The sequence below is a fragment of the Zeus faber genome, assembly GCF_960531495.2.
Source record: "Zeus faber genome assembly, chromosome: 3".
NCBI lineage: Eukaryota > Metazoa > Chordata > Actinopteri > Zeiformes > Zeidae > Zeus > Zeus faber.
The window spans coordinates 20,199,566-20,220,572 of record NC_137190.1 but is presented as its reverse complement, the minus strand read 5'-3'; the positions used below and the strand labels follow the sequence as shown (position 1 = coordinate 20,220,572).

Sequence of the window (21,007 nt, the reverse complement as noted above, 5' to 3'; positions counted from 1 at the left end):
TTTCTATCATCCGCGGGACGAAGGGGCGCCGTTAGTCTCGAGCCCTGCTTCTCAGTTTACATTAGTCATTACATATGTTGTAAATAGAACTGAAGAATCATTCTTACAAGACTTGGTCTTGACAGGAAAGGAGCTGATTTTGTTACAAGCCATGAGAACTGCTCACGTGTGCAGACTCCGTGGCTCCTACCTTAACTTCATGTTTTGTAACACAAGCAGTAATACAGATGTGTGCTCATTTAGAATAATGAGCAGTACCGTTCGGTCACAGGTGTAAGATAAGACATGCAAAATCAAAACAATTCTGACCACTGTGACTGTCTCCTTGTTTCAGAGGGATAAGGGAGTAGTGCCTGGAATAGATAACTGGGGAAGACAATAATGATCAAATAAAGAGTACCGAGCAGTGGCCTTCACCGGCTGCAGAACTGCAGACATAGCAAAACACAGAATGAGGCCTATACAGGGGATAATATAGCATTGTCTCTCTTTCTTGAATATAAAAATATATTCAGGAAAAATACATTTTCTATCACACTCCACATTCACACTGAACACAGTGTTTACAGTTTACACCTAACTCCTGAAATCAGAAATAGCTAACCCTCCAAACTTATTTCCCCAAGCCTCTTGTCCCACAGTAGCCCCTTTGTTCCGACGCTCAAACTGCCCAGTTTGATATGTGAGCTCAGTTCTCACGTTCTCCTACCTGCTCTGTCTGCTTCCATTTCTGCTCCAGAGCATCGAACATGACCCTGCATAGCTCCTGCACGTCATGCTGCTGCCAGGCTGAAAACGCAAGACATATATGTAATTGAGTGCACTGATATCAGAGGGTTATATTTTATAACTTAAGGACTTTCAATTGAGATAGAAATGTGTCTTTAATTATTTTATTCGGTCAAGTGTAAACTTATATACTATATATTTGGTACAGGGCAGAAAGAAGTATTATAGGGAAGGTTAAGGACTAGGTGATTCTATGAAATGTTTCCTTTAGGTCAGATAGATTAGTGATTAGCGACCGGAAGAGATCTGATAAAGTTCAAGTGATTATTCATTAGCGTTTTCCACAGAACCTCGGATAGGTAAGTACAAGGAAGTACATACAGTATGACAGTTCAGTATGAAGTAAATTGGGTTCGTCTAGAACATGCAAGTGTAGTTGTCAAGTCTGAAGATAAGTATTTGGTTCAACTGTAGGCTTCAGGGTTTTGTCACATCAGAAATGTTTATGATGGAGAGGAACGTGATTCATTGTGAAATAAATGGATATATACGGATAAATGAAAACTGACATTTTTATGTTGAAAGTAAAACCTCATAAATTGAGCTTTAAGACTATTTAATGTATTTTAAGGCCTAATATTTGTCCCCTAACCCAAACCTCAAATTGAATCCAAGACAATTTAAGACAATAAAGACGGAAGGAAGACACCTTTGTTACACACAGATTAAGGCAGGTACACAACCACACAGACTGCAGTGTAGTAACAGGAGAGCGCTCACCCTCGCTGCTGTCCCAGCCAAAGCTCCGTGTTACGTCGGTGGTCTCGACCGCCCGTTTCTTACTGGTCTGCAGAAGAATAAAAAGTCTTTGCAGCTGGTAAGGGATGCTGGTCACTGGGTCCTCTTCGGTGTCCTCAAACTCCCAACTGGAGGAAAAAGGTTACAGAGTTTGCAAAGCGGTCTTTTTATGAAACCTGCGGCTGACAATAAAAAGGCCAATCAGTCACAAGTACTTACTTGTATAAAGCGTTCCTGAACTCCGGGGTCATAAACAGTGTTTGTAGGAGGCTGTTTAAATAGCAGGTCATGGCCTGGTTCACCAAGCCAACATATCCTAGAGGGAGAGTGGGGAAAAAAAAAAAAAATCAAGCAAGTCCATGGAAGGACTGAGGAAGTGATGACTGGTTTTGCAGCAAGCCTGCCCCACCTGTTTCAGACTTGCTGAGTATGGACGAATAGGAGTACGAGGGGCTGCTGTAGTCGCTGCTGCAGCCTGCGGTGCAGTCTCTCGGCAGGGGCTCGATGAAACGCTCCTGGGAACTGTCGTCCAGTCCACTGCTGTCTGCTGCTCCCGACTCGTCCTAAGCGCACACAAGTGCACGCGTAACATTGTAGCTTTTGCAGAAAATGTTGTCGCTTTTGAAACCGCAGCGACTTTTCTCATGCGAGGAATCCTGCAACCACCATCAACTGGAAGAAATTAGAGACCTGTTTCCTCGTTTGTCACCTACCGATGCAATCTGGGGCTGCTCTCCATCTTTGTCAGTGAGCTGGAGAAAATTCCTCTTCCCCGCCTCAAAGCCGGACTCCAACAGGGACGAATCGCTGTTGTGGTCCAGTGGTGTCTGGAGGGCCGTCAGAGTTAGTCAGAACCGGGGAAAACAATATACACTGAAGACAACCATGCACAAGATCATTAGAGAAAAATAAAAATGGAACCAACAGATATCCGTAGAGTGGGGTATTGATCTCAAAACTTGATTTAGATAAATAGGGGTCACATTTCAATACAATGATATTCAATACGATATTGATTGCAGTTATTGGAAAAATATTTCATGAAACAAATTGTCATGTAGAGTAATTAAATATTTAAATTCAATCACAACTATGGTGGTATTTAATGGTTGCATAACTTACAAACAAAATATGGATATTACAATTTTCCAATTGATTTAGAAGTCGAAAGAATATAATTGTTTCTGAGGATCAATTTATTTTTACCCAGCCCTAGACAAGAACCAACAAAATCATTATAAACAAATGGCCTTTTTCATTCCAAAGATATTCTTACAAAGTAAATAACAAACTACGGTTTCCGATATATTGATCTTTCAACAACCTCTACACCACGCTCAGAGTAGTGCATGTTGAGGCTGACGTGTACGGTGCACTTTAGAGCAGAGAATGATTGTGGTTTTCCCAACAGGCTGAGCTGGAGTATGCAACAGGCTCCAGTGGAAACAAGACTTAATCCACTGACCTACTCAGTGAGATAACAACACACAGCACCTCAGCTCTAGCCTGGGTCAGCTGCGGGATTATCTCAGGCTCACTTACACAAAAAAAGGAATGCCATGCATACATGCACACAAGCACACGTAGCACACACTTGCGCATTTTTAGCATAACTTAATGAGGATTAAATCATTAATGTTCCGCTCAATCGTGCATTATGGGCTAGACTGTTCTGTTCTTATTTTCTAACCATGTCCGATGTATTGCCCCACGCAAGGTCAAACGTGCCAATCACATAGCCTGCTTTGTGGGCAATGTCTTCGTGAAGTTTGCAGAGGGTCGTAGAGGCTGGAAGGTTAAGGGTCAGCCTTTCATTGACCGTCTTGGCATTAGTGGTGTCCTGAATGATACACAGCACTCTGGGCTCCTCGGCTGCATTTTCGATCTGCGAAAATCACAGAAGGAAAACTGTTAACATTAAGAGTTCAAGCCGCATTGTTTAAGCAGATTGAGGAGTAGCATCATGTAGCCTGTACTTGTGCTAGAAATGTTAGAACATCCTTACAAGAACACAAATTATAAAAAAATTCACAACAGTTACTAAATTCCATGGCATCGGGTCGTGAAATTAAAACCTGTTAGAAGGGCCCACAGCAAATTCCCAAACCATATTAGTGTAAATCCTGAGTTGCCTCCCTGCATAACTTTACTCACTCAATCTTCTCTAGTTGATCTTCAGTGACCACCAGTCATGTACAGACCAACTTTGTGGTGTGGATAACAGGTTTGAGTTGTGTGAATAACAGAGAGTTTTGCTGGAAGAGTGTGTACACTCTCATGAAAAGGTAATGAAAAGAGGAGCAAGTAGCATTATAATGTGATTTTCACATTTCCATATTTGGTAGTTAATGGTCAGAGTGGCTGTTTTTTTTCGTGTGTATTTAAATATGATCAAATATGACTTAGTACCTACAAAGTAAATATGGACATTAGCATATCTTAAAGGGAATTCGACATATCATGGATCATGTAATCACAACCGCTCCTGCGTATATATCTGATAAACAATGTTTGAGAGGTTGATTTTATTCAAGTACTACATCACACTGAAACTAGTTTTCAAATAAAACTCAAAATATTTCAGACCACATATCAAATTTTATTCAAGTAGTCTTATGATCCAATTTACACTAGAAATTGTGTATCACGATATGACAATGTCGTTATTCCACAACCTACTACTCAAAGGTTAAATTGAGTTGAAACTCAGTGTGATTTTATTAATCAAAAAAATAAATAAAAAGTACAATCCCTGATGTGCAATCTGTCTAAATATGTTCAATACCCTTCATTACTCTGATTCCTATTTATGTTGTTTCTACTTATTTATATCATTTACAGTGCTGACCCTGATTCTTACTTACTTTTAGTTACTACAACTCTTTTCAATGTTCCCTATTTTCTGCTGTCACTTTTTTCTGCTGAAACTCTGAAAATGTCCCCGTTGTGGGACTAATAGAGGTTTATCTTATCTTAAATGGATAATTATTCGGCCCTAAAAACGATAAAGGCATAATTGCATTTTTAAGTATATTAGTAATATACACATGAAAGCATTCATAAAAACTCGAACAAAAGTAATTAAGATAATTCAAACTGCCAGGCGCTTCATACAACAATCAAATAACATGCATATTACCACCTCGTGCACACACACAGTAGAACTACCTGTGAAAATTTCTTCTTCATCTCATCAAAAATACTCTGTCTGCAACTCCAAAACATGCCCTATAATACAAGGGGGAAGTTGGCACGTCATGATAAATGAAACCAGAAAACAGCTGCTACGGAGAAAGGAAATGTGTTGCGCAACACGCTAGTCTGGACAAACGGGACAACATTTGGTTCAGAATCAACGGTAGACCGTGGTCACTGACATCCTCACACTCCATTTTAAAATCAGCATCGAGGCTGGATAAAAAGGTGGATGAAGGCCATCTTCATCACAAATCATTAATCTAACTGGTACTACAATAAAGAGGCAGAGGATTAAAGGATATTTTTATCTTGGATAACATAGAAAGGTGTTCACATGAAGCCACAAGCATGACAAAGCATGTCCAGCAATATTTGGCCTCGGCAGCTTTAATAGATTCAGGTTGGCGACCTACAAAAACAATATAAAAACACCAGAGTATGCAAACACCTAATGAAAAGATATCCAAACACACATACATGACAAAAGCTAATACATTTGTCAGCAGTTAACAGCAAATATTTGTCTATGGTTTTAATTACTTGTCTATGAGTCCATTATTAAAAAACCCAGTGTTTAGTCAGTCAACAATATAGGAATTATCACGACTTATAGTTGATGAGGACTTAATTTTCACAATAACCTATCAATCTTTTATAATCTTTACTCAAAAACAAAAACAAGAGAATTATCGTAATAACTATATGACTGGGGTTCTGATTGGGCCATTGCTGCAGGTGGAAGAAATTGAAAGTGATAGTAGTAAGCTTGTAAAAAAGTTGTAAGAAAAAAAAGTTGTAAAAAGTAAACACACATATCGAAACAAGAAGACAACTTTTCTCCCTTTTTTTAACATATGGCGATGTGATCTTAACTGCTATCATGTTGTCCAGTTATGCAGTGTTGGGTGTTATACCCCCCTTTAGTCGACTACCCGCCCCCAATCAACATTTTGCACGTTGCCAGACAATTTTCAAGATACTACCCTGATGTAGACGACGTACTAAGCATTACAAAAAAACATGTTTTACTTTTGTTATTGTATTTAGGCTTTTGACAAGTAAAATGAATGTCAATTATTTGAGTCATTAAATAAAACCCAAAACTGTAAAATAACCAAAAATATCCACACATGCTGGAAAGTAAATAAAAGTTATCTAAACATCCACCCTACTTAATTTTTGAGACAACTTGTCAGCGAAGTAGGGTTGAGCTGAACGTAATCTGGGAGTATTTTAGTCTTAATTATTTTTTCAACTGCACTGCTGCTCATTTGAGCCTAAAACCAGCTTCAGATTTTACAAAGACTATCAGGATGAAACCATGAGTGCTGTCTGTCCCAAAGCCATGCTCCAGCACATAAAAAGAAGGGGAAGAGATGCTGAGTTAAAGAGAATAAAGGGCCGCATTGTGGAGGAGACAAAGTATGACAATGATGCAACAGAGAAACCTTTGCACACTGCCACCCGACCCAACTCCTGCTAGAGAGGGACATATGCATCAACAAAGAAATTAAGTGTTATAACACGCCTCCTTGCCCTGTCCATGGATGCCATTTTGCTTAACTAGCGCTTACGGGTTGCACTCGTGAAAGTCGCGGTGCCTCACTGGGGAAATAACACCATTTCTCACAGGATTACATATTAAGTTCACGATTTAATTCAAGTCATACACCGGGAAAACACTAAATATAATCCTGTGGGGAAAAAGACGCACCCGACTACATATTGGGGCTGCACTACGGATGAAGCTGACTCAGTCGCAGCTGCGAAGCCCCGCCCCACTGCTGCGAAGCCCCGCCCCACTGCTGCACAGAACTGAGCAACAAAGCCCTAAAGCCCTGAAGCCCTACCCCGCAGCTCCCTTGTTAATTCAGTTTATTAATAGTACACATTTTGCATATCCAAATTGCATCCAAATTGCCACTGCACATCTTTAGGTCCCCAACAATACATCCGCCAAGTGTGAAGTAGGTTGGTGAACTGTTGTCGAGATAATCAAAGGACATACATACATACACAGACTGTGATCCCTTCCTTTATAAGTTGGATAGTCTATTGTTGTGCCCATTCAAAACATGCCTGTTTGTGAAGGGCTGCAATGTAAGGGTGGGCAAATCGATACAAAAAGTATTGATACTGCCGATACTACGTCTCGTTTTGAAGATCAATTCTCGCGTCAATAGGATATATAGCAAAAAAGGGGTCAAATTCTCGAAATATATTTCCTCACTAGCGCTTGCTTAGTAACTGTGTGGTGAACGGGAAATACTTTCCACACGCACGTTACGTGAAGGCCCACATGCAACACCGGAGCTGAGCGGCTCTCTGTTCATGAAGCCCCACCCCGCTGCTGCACAGAGCGGAGTGACTCGCTGTTCGCTTGTTTATTCAAAGTTCATTAATATTACACGTGTTGCGTGTCCAAATAGCACTTAATTCCGGACTGCACATTCTTGGGTCCCAGCAATACACCCGCCATGTGTGAAGTAGGTGGGATGAATGGTTGTCGAGATAGTCGAAGGACATAGAGATTCCTTCATTATAGTTTGATGTCTAATAATGCAAAATTGAATGGTTTGTTCTTGTTGTTCTGGAGGTATAAATATGGTACATTATAAGCCTTCTACAAACAATGCAGCCTGTCATAGCCTTCACTGTCATTTGTTTTTATCTGGGTCATACAGCACATGTTGTATATTTTTTTTAGACTGTTAATCATTCTTTTTTTATGGTAGTGTCTATCTGCACTACAATGCACAGACCTTTCGCCAGGACAAATTCATTGTATATGAAAATGTACTTGGCCCGGTGAACAGATTATGATTCTTAACAGCTGAGAAGAGCACTTCACTGGCCAGTTTGTTTGTGGCTAGCTAGCTGCAGACCACCACACCACAACATCTGTTTATGGTTTTGTGTTTGGGTTAATAACTCGGCAATTTAAGATGCCAGTGTCATTTTTGTAGTTCAGTTGGCCAATTTAGTATTTACCTGCAGACGGCAGAGAGCTGAAGCCCACGGCAATATACTGTAATAGCACTGTAAGACTTGTAGACGTAAAAATTGAATAACATTGTAATAAATGAGACCAACTCGTCCATTGTGATCCATCCCTGTGCCATTGTACACATATGCATCCATACTGTCTACACATTTATTCACCCCGTAGATAATATCAATGTATATTTATATTCACAGCCAATACCAGCAGCCACAGCGCTACTAAGCCCCTGCAATAGACGTTTCCATTGTATCTGTTCTAAGCGTGGAACAAATTCATATTCGTCAGATTTTATTTCTCATTCTGCGTTTAAGACTGTTAAACTTGTTTATGTCAATTGTCTAGTACACATTTTGCATGTTTTGTTTTTGCTTTTTTTTTTTAGAGGGCTACGCTTGTATGCTAGCTGTCTCGAAGACATTGACAGGAGAACATTTAGTATACACTGTATATTTTTCTTGATTTTTTGGGGTTTTGTTTTTTTTTTTTTACTTAAGTTTTTTATGATGTTATTTGCCTGCACGTCAATGCGCGAACCATTACCGAGACAAATTATCGGTATTTGAAAACGTACTCTGTCCAATAAACACATTGCGATTATGATTCTTTATCCGAGCTGCACTTTAACAAGCGGCTAACGCGGCTAAGGCCGAGCAGCTAACGTCGTAACTATCACCGTTCAGTGTTGTCTGCTTCATGTGTGGCCTCGGGGAACCCGGTTCGCCGGCTTTGAAGCGCGGTGGCCAACGCTTCTAAAAAGTGGTTCATCGGCATTCATTCGTGTCCCGAGTCTGCGCCGCGTCCGCGGTCCCCCCCCCCTCCTCCCGTCCCCTCACCTCTCCGGGTACGAGCTGGACGTCCTCTCTAGGCACCTTTTCCATCTCCGCGACACTTTACACACTCATGGAGCCTCGGTTATAACGATGTCAACAGCGGGGAAACACGGCGGCGGACGCGAACATGGCGCGGCTTTCGCGTGTCTTGTGCTCGGCTGGCCGGGCGACGGGTTTCAAAGTTGCGGGCGAAACTTGCGGGGCTTATCCGAGCAGTCGCAGCACTTTCCCTGTGGAACTCTGATTTGGAAGCGCGGCCTGCTGCTACCGTCAATGGAGAAAGATGGCCGGTGCTCAAGTACCGCGATACCTCAGTCAGAGACCGACGTCACGTCCCAACCCGGACCCTTGTGCTGCGTTCCATTGGAAGACGGAAATCGGTATTTCCGGGTCCCGACTTTACTCATTTAGCCACTATGGGTTCCATCGCTTCTGATCGGGAAGACGTGGACGCCGCCAGTAAATGTGTGATGGTTTGTCAAGCGTCTTAATTATAGGATGTTAAAGTACAAAACGTACGTTAGCATCACATGTCAAGCACATCGTGTTTTCGATCGACAACGTTTAGAACGTGTTTTCAAAAAAAAAAAAAAAAAAAAAAAAAACATGCAAAGGGAACTTTGTACACTCTTGACGATGTGTGCCGTCACGCTGCTTTGACGTCAGATCTGCTATCTGATCTGCCCATAAATTCCGACTGGATATTCCGATTTAATGGACGTTCCCCTTTTTCGCACCTTTCCCGATGTGAGGTAGGAGGACGCATTTTCCCGAGTTCCAATTGCAATGGAATGCAGCATCCGTGTTTACGTAAAGATGAGTATTTAACCAGTGAAATGTGCAGTAGAAAGTCATGTCGTAATAATCAACACATCGATGTTTCTTTTTTTTCACTTCATTGAACCCCGTATTTCACAGTATTCTACAGTTATGAAAAAACATTTATTATTCTCAAATTCACCAGTGTGACGTCTGCTGTTTTTGTTTTTTTTTGTCATATTTATATTGAATGAAGTGCCTCTATTAAATTGACCTCATAAATAAATAAAAGTTTTGAGGAAGATAACACCAGGGAGTATTCTATCCAGTGAATTTCTAACGGAAAATTAACTGCTAATTATCTATTATAAGAAGGCAGTCAGCACCCATTCATATAAGGTAAACTTGTTCATTTAGTTTTACTTTGTCGGTGTTTTTTGAATTGCACACCGGACACGTCCGCAATACATGCGTCTGTGTGTTGCCAATCGTTCTTGACTTGTTCATAATTCAGAAGAAAAAACACATGAACTACAAAATAAAATTGTCATATTTTAGTACATTTTTTATTTACATTTTAAAACATTGAATGTGTTTATTATTATTATTATTATTATTATTTATTTATTTATTTATTTGATGGTTTTGCAGTGGAGTTGTGTGTCACCGTTTACCATAAGATCGTTTTGGAGTAGGAACTCTAAATGACTATAAAGTTATTTACAAAGAACTATATAGCAGCCTTAAGGCTGGCTGGTGGTAGTAGACAACTTGTGTGAAGTAAGACAACTTTCACGACGCAAGAGGTCAGCAAATAGCAAGATCTCGACGTGCCAACGAGGCTCCTTCCTGAGAAATTCATGTCAACAATTATTTACATCTTGGGCCTTACAATCATTGCACTTATTCTGGTACTTCTTCACGATTGTATTATAGTATATAAGTATAGTAGACATATACAAGATTCCCCGACGGATTCCAGTGCATTGGCTTTAAAAGAGTCATTTGATCCCCAGGATTGAGCTTCATACTATTTAGTCAATATTAAATAAAACAAACAAACAAACAGACAGACAAAAAAAATACACAAACAAATAAATAAACAAATAAATAGACAGATAAAATAATAAATAAAGATGAAATAAATACATTAGGTCATAAATATATAAATAGATGCACATATAAAAATATAAATGAGTACATATAATTAAATAAATGAATCGGGGTTTTGTTTTTTTTTATTTAAAATGACTACTTTTACTCGGTGGCCATAACGGCCCCTGGCCCCAACCGGGGGAGGTATGGGGAGCTGGGGACCCAGCTCCGAGCAACCACGCCTACCACTGTTGCGCGGGGGAGGGCCAGCTCCCCCCTCTCCAGCGGCTCCAGGGGGCCAGTACACAGGCCACTCCAACTGAGGCTGTGCGATAACCACGCGCCATTCACTGGCATATAACAGATGAAATGAAGAGTCCCCTCAAATTAACTGATGTGGCGTTATGATGCAAAAAGTCCCCTGAAATAAATAAATGTGTAATCACGAAATAAAAATCCCCTGAAACGAACTAAATTAGTCGTTTGAAAAACGTCCTTTGGAAAAAAAAACAAAAGACTATGTATTTATTGAACTATATTTACTCATTAATATATTTATATTGACACTGATTTATATATTATATATTTATTGCCTCATGTATTTATTACAGGATTTATTTCTTAGGCATATATATTAATTTCATATGCATATTTATTTATTTATGTACTTATTTATTCATTTAATAGTCACTCAAGTTCCACATCTGTCCACCCACTGCTCGGAAAAAGCGAGGAGGGGGCGGAGCTCATTCTGAAAGTGGGCGTGATGTCACTGTCCCCGCCCAGTCACTGGATTGTGATGTAGTCACTAAATGTACTAATCTACGTCAGCTTCCTCCCTGCACGCTATGCGGTCATTTCAACCAGTATGTGGCATGCTGAGCCACTTTTACTATCTGTAATGCCTATAATGAAATTACATATGACCAAGCTTGATATTTCATTTGAGAAGATTCAAATATTTAATTTTGCAGCTCAAAAAACAAGTTTATTATGCTGGTGTGCAGTACCTCTTTAATATATCCATCTTAACTGTAAAAAAAAAACAAAAAAAAACAAAACATGGACAGCCCAACAGACCAATCAAAACTTACAAAAAAAATGTAGGCATTGTTAATTTTTTTTCTCGTGATTTTAATAATGACCAGCATAAATGATCATCAGGTTGTCAACAACCGTTTGATTTCCTCGATGCAGCTCCAAATCATGGGATGAGATATTCACAAATGTACTTTTTCTGGCTGCGACACACCTCGTCATACCACTTCCCCTGAGCGGCCACCGACAGAACGACACAGCTCTCCCTCTTGGTCCCCGTGGGCTGCTTCTTGGTGCGGTCCCAGTTGAAGAAACCGACGGGCATGCTGTTGACATCCACGTACTGGCCCTCTTTCACAATGTCCGCCACGCCGATCCAGAAGTCCTTGGAGGCCGGAGCGCTTCGCTTGGCATAGTCCCTCAATTCGCTGTTCTCGCTGAGATCTCGGGGCGTGGCGAGCGTCCCCCCCTGTGCAATGCAGTCTTCATTCGCCTCATGGTAGTGTTTGGGCTCCTCAATTGTGAGGTAACACTTTCTGTGGGCTTTGATCCCACGGAGGCAAACTGTCGGTAGAAATACCCTGTGAGTTACATTGATTCCAAGCTGATGGAAAATCTCCCATGAACAAAAACTTAGTTTGTCAAGGGAGTGAAAGCATCGTAATATTAATGTTGACAGAGAAAAAAAATATTCTAATAGGTGCTCGGCCATAAGTCACCATCTATAGGGTATAACCAAGAAATACAGTACCTGTCTGCAAAGCCTGCATTTCCTTCAGTGAGTTCACCTCCAGCCAAAGCTTTTCCAGCTGGGATTTAAAGTCATCTTCATCTGCAGGTAAATCAAACACACACACACACACACACTTCATCAGTCAAAAAAAACACTTCCCAGCAAGTCTCGCACCAAATACGTGGGATGGGTACAGCCCGTTTACCTGTCTGTCGGGGTGACAGAGCCTTTCTGGTGCGAGGCGGGCGGCCGGAGCTCTGGTGGAGCGAGGAGAGACAAAGCACCAGGAAGAACGGGAGGACCAGACGCGCCATGTCGTCGAGAGTGGGTTCTGCTCTGCACGGTGGCACCACCCGTTCTACCCCTCGGAGGCACCGGAGCCACTATGGATGCCTTTCGCATATACAGGGCCTCTGTATGTCCTTTCTGGGTGCTCCCCTTCCATTGGCCCACGCTATGTTTGTTTCCTTCTCAACATCGGCACGAGGAGGGGGCGAAGGAAGGGCGGAGTGGTCAACAATGATTTCTCTGTCTCTGCCCATTCATAAATATTTACCTGGGCCACGGAGGTGACGGAGCACCGGTTTCTCTTTCATTTCACAAACAAGACATAAATTCATTGAATGCACCACTGTTACAGAGTGTTCCGTTTAAGCAAATAGCACTTTTTTTTTTTTTTTCGGATGATGATTTAGCTCCATTCCTTTGCCTTTTTGTGACAGACTTACTTCCAGAGAGCAGAGAAATAACTTTACAACAAAACAAGATAATAAGTCGCTACGATACCAATATTGACTGACATTTTGCCTCTCCAGTTCTGAAGATTGGTGTCATGCTATTTGGAAAGAGTAAAAAGGTTAGTTTAAAAAGTTATGTTCAATTATTTTGTACTAAATGCATTGAAACTACAGATTTCAGTGTGATCTTAAAATAAATGGCATCTCTATTGGGCTCTGGAAAGTCCATCTCCCAGCTCTGAGGCAGAAAAAGTTATTTTTAGAGTGTAATACTGCGGAAGCGGAGGTTTTCTTTTGAGAGAAATCTATGTTCTAGGGGATCAGAGGTCCCCCTGATGACTAGGGAGCGTGGGCATAACATTGGACCTCAACTCATCCAAATAATTAGCAGTAGTCAATTCTGGCAGATTGAATTGGGTTTTAAATGCATACTCAAATGCAAAGTTTTAAATCAAAATATCTCATCACAAGACCGAAATCTTAATACTGCAATTATATTTTCCTCTTACGGGTAACATAGATTCATGCTTTTCATTTCTGATTGTTGTGCATTTTCAACAATGCATTTGGTTGCATGTGCTCAGAATCTGACGTTGGCAGCAAGTGACCGTCTTGTCTTCCATCATAAACTGTAGAGTTTGTATAAAATGGCAAACAACCTTCAAAAAAAAATTGCAGATCAACCTCGTCAAGTGAACAGAACTGTACTTTTATATAACACATATATAACAACAAACAAAATATTTTGTATATCCATTTGTATATCAACTACTTTCTTTTCTCACGAATAAGGCAATAGACCAATACAAAAGCAAACAAGGTACAAATACACACACACACATTCTCACAGTACAGTTTAGAGGCACATATGCACGCAGTTCAGCAAGTGACTTTGTAATTCCATAGATTCTGTAATTCTGTAATGAAACGTAAATGTGTGTACGTATGCTTACATAAATAATGGTTTCCTTATCGGCAAAACGAGCCAAATAACAAACATTTCCCCTCGACACTTAACCTGTTCCCCTTTAACGACAATCCATTTGAGAAGTGATATTTTGCAAAGAGTAACGGCACTTTGAGTACGAGGCACCAGCAGGTAAACAAAACACACAAATCACGCTTCATCACTATCGGACTGAACTGAAGCTGAGGTGATCCAGATTATTTGAACCGTCTAAATTTAGGTTTATGTTCTAGAAGAGTTAGAATGTGTTTTTTAAATTTTTATCATTATATCGATAGCCATTATTAATCAAAACAGCTTTGTGGGTACAATATACAGAATATGTAAACAAAATCTTTACATCCCCCTCTAGGTCAAAACTACTGTACGACTGATATGTTGGACCTTTAAAGGCAATGTGATCCTTCAATAGAAATGTAACCCTCTATACATTTCTTGATCACAACATATTTTTGAAATGCGAACCTCTGAAGGGGTAGGATTGTGCAGTAAATGCATTTTCAAATTTCAAGAGGGTCAGTTTGGCCACTGCAGATCTTTCATTCAAACCCAAGGCACTGGTGATCCACGATCAATACTCATCGATACTGTACAGATAAAGACAATCCTTATGAGCAACATGTCTGAAACTGCGATATGTCACGTTAATAAAATGTGACAGAAGTGTTTTCTGGGTCATTGACGTTCAGTTTCCCATTGGCAAGGTAAATGTATTTCCTCCAGCTTGAATTTAAACATCTAATTTCATAGTTGCCATCAAGATCAAACAAGATATTCATGTAGAGAGAACACATGTTTTTTTTGTTTTTTTTCATTCCGTACACCAGTAAGACAAGACCACATGCTTGCAAGATCGTCCTTGTTTTACCTATTCTCTCTCTATTCTTAAATCTGCCGTCCCAATTCCGCTCATTCACATGCCTTACGCGAGGCAGCGGTCGACAAATGTTTCCAAGCTTCGGCAAAATCGATGCAAACTTCATTCAGTTGAGTGGCTGGCAGCACATAGTTTAATGTTGGCACTTAATCTCGCCATCTGCATATTCCAGCGTTATCTACTAAGTGTTTGACCTGACTAATACTATAATAAACAAGCCAACAACAGACACATACATACAGTACATACATGCAAACCTACATATATACTGCACAATATGTGGGGCATAAAGTGTGTCCTTCCTAAAGTATGGTCTGTGTAGGACCTCGTCCTCCAGTCTCTGGATGCTCCTCAGTGGCCCCGGGGCCTACTGGATGAAGGGCATACGCTCCTTATTGTCATTGTCACCTTCGGGATCCTCCTCTTCCTCTCCGGCCTCACTGGTCTCTGTGCTGTCACTTGCCATCTAGTGGTAAAAGTAGACATTTTAGATACTACAGAAGAGTATTAGGGCCACGCAAAAAAAAGAAGAAGAAATACCCGTGTGTTTTGAGAATAAACTCGTAATTCTGAGGTTAAAGTCGAAATTTCGAGGATAAAGTCGGAATTCCGAGATTGAAGTCAAAATACATTGTGAGAATACAGCGGGAAAACATTACACTCCAGGTGAGAGATGGGAGAGGGAGAGGGGGGGAGGGAAACAGAGAGAGAGGGGGAGAGAGAGACAGGGTGAGAGAGACAGGCAGAGAGGGAATAAGGGGAGAGAGAGAGAAAGAGAGAGAGAAAAAGAGAGCGTGGGGGATGTGTTCCCGCTGTATTCCCCCAGTGTGTTTTGACTTTAATCTCGGAATTCCGACTTTATTCTCAAAACCTCATTTTGACTTTAATGTCGGAGTTTATTCTCGAAACACAGCGGTATTTTTTTTTTTTTGCGTGGCCGTAATACTCATCTGTAGGATACAAAATAGATATCAAGAAAAAATACTAATATGGTTGAATAGACATTTTGTGGACAAGCATTATATATTTTTTATTTTTTAATAAAGGATGTTTGTATCCAGAGTATAATCATTGAATCTATAATTAATCTTTAAAGCTAACAGTGCCTATGTAGAACATTAAAGTGGTAATCCATAAGGGTGGATTACACTGAAATTCCAAGAATTCCATTTAATTTCCAGGTCAACCCTCGTCTTCGCTCTGCGGTCAAATGATTTTTCTTTTAATGCTTTTCTTGGTCAAGGTTTGGGTAAAGTGGTATCAACAGCCTATCGACAGTTTACTGACCACACCTAGCTATGCTAGTTGGTACTCTTGCTGAGAAAGGCGGACCCCACCTCCAACAGTGGAAATATCATATAGATTAGCACATGCATGCTCTTGAAACACAAATACATTGAATGTCTGTTTCTTATTAATTGTAATCTAAAAAAGTACAAAACACGGGATTTAAAAAAAAGTATACTCTTACGGATTACCACTTTAAAATATCTCAGCCGGAAACGGCTACTGAACCACAGCAGCAGTTGCAAATGTTGCTGTGTTAGAAGAAGCCCTTATCATTGTTAAAATCATCATGATTAGTATAAGTGTGAGTGAATATTTTAGAAGCAGGTGGTGCGGGGAGGGCGTGGCGATGTGGAAGGATGGAAACACGTGACCCTGTCAAAGTGGATTTTCTCAAATGTTCCATGTCACATTGAACGCAAAGAAAAGTATGAAGCAAACACGCTGTTACCAAAGGTGTAGGAGACTTCTCCACATCCAGGATTAGTTTCCCTATGTTCCCTCTGTCGTGAATCCTTTGCATGGCGTCCTTCACCTGAAGGTAAAACACGACAAACTTGTCTCCAACTTGACACCAAAACATTTCATTCCAAACGTCATTTCATATACTGCATCATTTCATATGTATGCGCGGATCGTTTGCGACATTAACAAACAAAATGATGCACGGACTGCAGAGATCGATGCGATCGAGCGACCCGCAACTAATCGTACTTCTCAACATTTAATCATGAGAGTAATCTCGGACACGGCCGGAAAAATGACCTCCAACCCAGTTTAACGGATCTCATTTCCCATTTTAACTGGTTATTTGTCGTATTTAGCGAAGAACTTGAAAATGCCACATCTCGGGCCTGGTTCCGGCTCGCACGTGCTCCTGCGTGTGCGTCAGCGTGACCTTATTTTCCCCCGGCACGGTGGGGTGGGGTGGGGGGTGGGGGGTCGACGTGAAATGGAACCGTAACTTCTCATAGCTAATTCTGCTCATTAGAGCCCGCGTGAATGTAATTAGTTTTTGGATAAGGATTTGGATTCATCTCTCACAAAAGATGACAGGGAATGCCACGTATTGGTTTCTCATCGCACACCAAGCGGAAAACGCGGGTGAATGTAGCTCTTTGTTCGGAGGCCATTGTTTTATAGGCATTCGATTGTTTTAAAGAAATGGTGCAAATCGAGCCGGGAGCAGAAATAGGTCGGACGCAGTTTAACGATCTGTTTCTACCCAGCGATATGAATGGAATGGGGCTCTCTGTGGTTAAAGTACTTAAACTAGATTGAAAAAGCAAAAGCGCCGCAGTTTTATTCTCCTCAGCCCGAGAACGCTGAGCTCCGACTCACAGAGATAAATGAGTCCTCCCCCTAAGTCCACCCAGACACATTCTCATCAACTTCTCATTTGAGGGCAAAAATACTTTGGCAGCGCCAACGCCGAGGACAAATAACTCCCTCGGGATTCTTCTCTCAAACACATAAGTAATAGGAGATTGTCCGTGGCCCCGGCATGCCATCCCCGCGACCTTTTAATGAGCTTCTTCATGGGCGCTGGGTTCTGCGGGTACTCTGGACGCTGCCAAGTTGGCGAACAAGAACATGAGGGAGGAACTTGAGGATAGAAACGAAAACATTCCGAGTGTCTCGTTCGAACATCCTTCGTGACCGCACACGTCTGCAAAGTTGTGAAGGACGCGGAATCCGTTTTGAGGGGCGTGCACGTACAGTACATCACGTGCATCGCTCCCATCACACTTGAGCCGTTTTTTTTGGGGGGGGGGGGTGTATATATAAGCCTTCTGGGCTTTTGCGTTGGTGTGATGTTATTGTCAAAGGAAGACGTAGCCCACCCGCCATCTGCGGGGAAAACGTCCGACGACAGCTGACGACGCCTCGCGGTGGCTGTGACAAACAGCAGACGGCGTCGCAGTCCAGGCTGTTTACAAACCGACTACTCTACGCTTTCCTCCCGGCCCCAAGTCTGTCGTCCAGTTTCATGTTTCCCCCCTTATTCGCCCGATGCGGCGGTCCCCTTACCTCCTCCAGGGCCCACAGGGAGTCGACCACCGGCTTGATTTTCTTTTGGTTGAAAAGAGCCAAAAGTTTTTCTATCACCGTTTTCACGAGGCTGCATCGTCCCTGCTTGAAGAGCAGGTTGAGCAGCGAGAACCCGGCAATGACTTTGTTGTCCTCGTAGAGTTTGATGGGGTTCACCTTCTCCACCTGCCACCACTGGACACACGGACCACGATTCAGCCTCATGGATACATTCCTTTTATTTCATTCATCCCTCACACGTTAACCCATCGCTAGGCGTTTTCGCACCATTCACTTCTGGGGACTCCCTGAGGTGAACTAGGAACCCCGAGAAGTAGATACCGTCAAGGGCTTTTTTTTCTGGTTGTATACGCGCTGCACTGGAACTCGTAACGTGACGTAAGCCAATAGGGTTTCAGTATGACTTCCGTGTTGTATTTACTCTGTAACTTTCCCTTATTTCCCCTTATCAGTACACCAAAATCTGTTTCTGAACAAATCCGAGGCGAGCAATAAGCAATCCAGTTGCTGAATCTTCACTTATATTAGATCTACAAGACATTAATTAATAATTCATTTAAAAGTAAGTTCCGACTTTCGTTAGGCAAGGGCTCGCGAGCCAAACATACTATTTTCAATGGTTTTTATTTTTATGGGTTATTTTTTGATCACCGCTGAGTGTACGTGGGCGGGTGCGCACTCAGAGTGATGTGACTCAACCGGACGGAGTGTCCTCGGTGCACTGAGGGCGAGCGAGGGTGGACTTACGTCTGGACCAATCAGCATGCACTTACTGTAAGTCACTGATGGTTCCTCTTGTGCTTATGTTAGTCCCTGCCCTGGGGTAGGAGCTAAAAAAGTTCCTCAAATTGGAATTCTAACAACTATAATCGTTCCTAGTTCCCCCCCTGCGAAAAAAATTCTGCAGTGCGAAAACGCCTCTTACTTTTGTAGTAATTTTCTTTTTTTCACATGGTGAATGACTTTAGCTCTGACTCACAGATTTTGCAAAGCTGAAGAAACTCTTTGTTTCGCCAGTGACCATGTTCGATGCGCCTGAAAAAGCAAAAAATAAAGACATTGCTGAAACAAGCGGGAAAAAAGTGGCGGGGACAGCTGAAGCTAAAGGACCTAAAGCGATTTATACAAGTGACTATATCTATGAATCATTCCAGACATATCCCTCGACGTCACACTTGAAATGTCGATGATTTGTTCTCTCTGTTTATAATGTTGTTAATGAATTCATATTGTCCCCGATAAGAGGAGTGAAAAACTCTGAGACACGTCACAGGGAGACACTATATCAACTGAGCATGACAAAAATGATTAAATTCAGATTAATCAAATGAATCTGTGAGAAATTCAACTAATTGGGAATTCAATTTATGTTTCAAAGAGTTTCGACTAGAATAACGTTATATATAAATATAATATAATATATAATATTAATAGAGAAATGTCAGAGCCCTTCTTCTTCTCGACACAACTTCCACTGACTGAAATAACCAATGTCAAATTGAAACATATTGGACAAAACTGGAAGGATGCGTAGTTTCGAACCGACCATAGAGGATGTACGTTCCAAGCGGCTTCAGCAAACCCAGGCCTTTCCCGGTGTTCTCACCACAAAGGCAATCCAGGACGATGTCTATTCCCTCTGGGGAAATCCTGAAATAAAGATGAACACAAAAGAAAACATCAAATGACAGGCACCCAGAAAACGGCCATGCCAAAACTCTTTTTTATGGGAATATTATAAAATACTTTTCGAGGAAGCACATTTGATCATGAATCACTGAAATCTCTAGTAGACACAAGTTGGATTGTGATTATTTTACATTAATTTTTTATTTTATTTTTTTCGTGGCCGATACTTAATTCCAAAAAAATGACAAAAATATCAAAACAAAGTGGCTACCATTTTCCACTTTAGGTCACCATAGTGAAAACAACGGTAAGTAATTAAGGCGCAGTGTCTCTTATTTGAATGTCAGTATATTCCTCAATAAGCCCTTGGAAGTGATGCACCATTGCTGTTTGATGCAAAACAATTCTCCAACTCATGCCGCTGACTTTAATTTCCCCGGAAACTTCAAACCTAGAGACCAGAATGATGAAAAGGCTTTCCTAAACTGGGACGACCAAGATCTTTTCGTATTACCCCCAATCATCATAAATAGCAGCAAGATGGATGTTTACTCATCTTAATAAAACCCTTTGAAACATCCACCCTCTAATGCGCTAGTCTCTCTATGTGTTAGTTTTGTTGTACGCCAATGGGAAACAACTGCACGATCATTTTCATCAGTCAAAGGTGATTGCAGTGACGCTAGACTTATGTCTAAGCTTGGAAATGAACAACTCGTGTAATAGCACAGACTGTTCTATGAGAACAGATTGTTCAATTACGGCAACAAAATGTGAAACAAACACGCGGCCCGGCGGCACTTTGCCTTGAAGCGCACGGCCGCGGCCTTGGCTCCCATGTCCTTCGTTTTGACTCGACAAAAAAACACATTCCTGTTCATCAGCCACACATGTAAGGTCCTACAAACACATTCGACGGGTGGATTCCGGTCATTTAAGACACAAATGTGAAAGAATGAAAGGTATGTCATGATCAAGAGGGGCCTAAATCCTTCCTTTCTGCCTTGATGCCTGCGACACCTGCTTGGCTAAACTGCTCTGTGGTCTTGTGATGCCCGGTGTCTTGCCTATTGTAAAAACACCAATTTAATTTTACTTTGCTCATGATCCTGGGAAGAATGTGAAGCCCACAAGGATGAAAGGCTTATTAATCCACTGACAATGTGATTTGTAGGCAAAAAGTACAACTAGTCCTTATTAAAACAGTTTGAATTCCTATGTAGGATTGCCTTAACAATGACCTCTTTACCGTATCTGCATGAGCACTTTAACTG

The 21,007-nt window shown here is 41.3% G+C and overlaps 3 protein-coding genes across 4 annotated transcripts in view; all 3 read right to left on the bottom strand.

Annotated features, from left to right (window-relative positions):
• usp47 (ubiquitin specific peptidase 47) overlaps positions 1 to 8,789 on the bottom strand; it is a 29,590-nt gene extending 20,801 nt beyond the window's left edge. Inside the window, exons 1-8 of one of the 2 annotated variants that reach the window (XM_079998026.1) lie at positions 8,563 to 8,789; positions 4,696 to 4,755; positions 3,218 to 3,412; positions 2,241 to 2,354; positions 1,937 to 2,090; positions 1,747 to 1,843; positions 1,510 to 1,655; positions 710 to 789 (exon numbers count right to left, since the gene is read on the bottom strand). In XM_079998026.1, the coding sequence (XP_079854152.1) occupies positions 710 to 789; positions 1,510 to 1,655; positions 1,747 to 1,843; positions 1,937 to 2,090; positions 2,241 to 2,354; positions 3,218 to 3,412; positions 4,696 to 4,755; positions 8,563 to 8,607 (891 nt within the window). In that variant the 5' untranslated portion in view covers positions 8,608 to 8,789. The remainder of the gene's footprint in view (positions 1 to 709; positions 790 to 1,509; positions 1,656 to 1,746; positions 1,844 to 1,936; positions 2,091 to 2,240; positions 2,355 to 3,217; positions 3,413 to 4,695; positions 4,756 to 8,562) is intronic. The other variant, XM_079998027.1, reaches the window with a different exon arrangement.
• A 2,621-nt stretch (positions 8,790 to 11,410) lies between these two features.
• clec3a (C-type lectin domain family 3, member A) lies at positions 11,411 to 12,543 on the bottom strand. Its single transcript, XM_079997064.1, has 3 exons — positions 12,390 to 12,543; positions 12,203 to 12,283; positions 11,411 to 12,015 (listed from the first exon to the last, which is right to left on the bottom strand). Exons 1-3 carry the CDS (start codon positions 12,496 to 12,498, stop codon positions 11,618 to 11,620), a joined length of 588 nt encoding a protein of 195 aa, XP_079853190.1. The 5' UTR covers positions 12,499 to 12,543; the 3' UTR covers positions 11,411 to 11,617.
• Positions 12,544 to 15,118: 2,575 nt separating this feature from the next.
• vat1l (vesicle amine transport 1-like) overlaps positions 15,119 to 21,007 on the bottom strand; it is a gene marked incomplete at its 5' end in the record, with an annotated part of 10,294 nt that continues 4,405 nt past the window's right edge. The window contains 5 exons of the mRNA XM_079998278.1: positions 15,119 to 15,231; positions 16,504 to 16,587; positions 18,084 to 18,278; positions 19,084 to 19,139; positions 19,651 to 19,754. Of these exons, the coding sequence (XP_079854404.1) occupies positions 15,133 to 15,231; positions 16,504 to 16,587; positions 18,084 to 18,278; positions 19,084 to 19,139; positions 19,651 to 19,754 (538 nt within the window). The 3' untranslated portion in view covers positions 15,119 to 15,132. The remainder of the gene's footprint in view (positions 15,232 to 16,503; positions 16,588 to 18,083; positions 18,279 to 19,083; positions 19,140 to 19,650; positions 19,755 to 21,007) is intronic.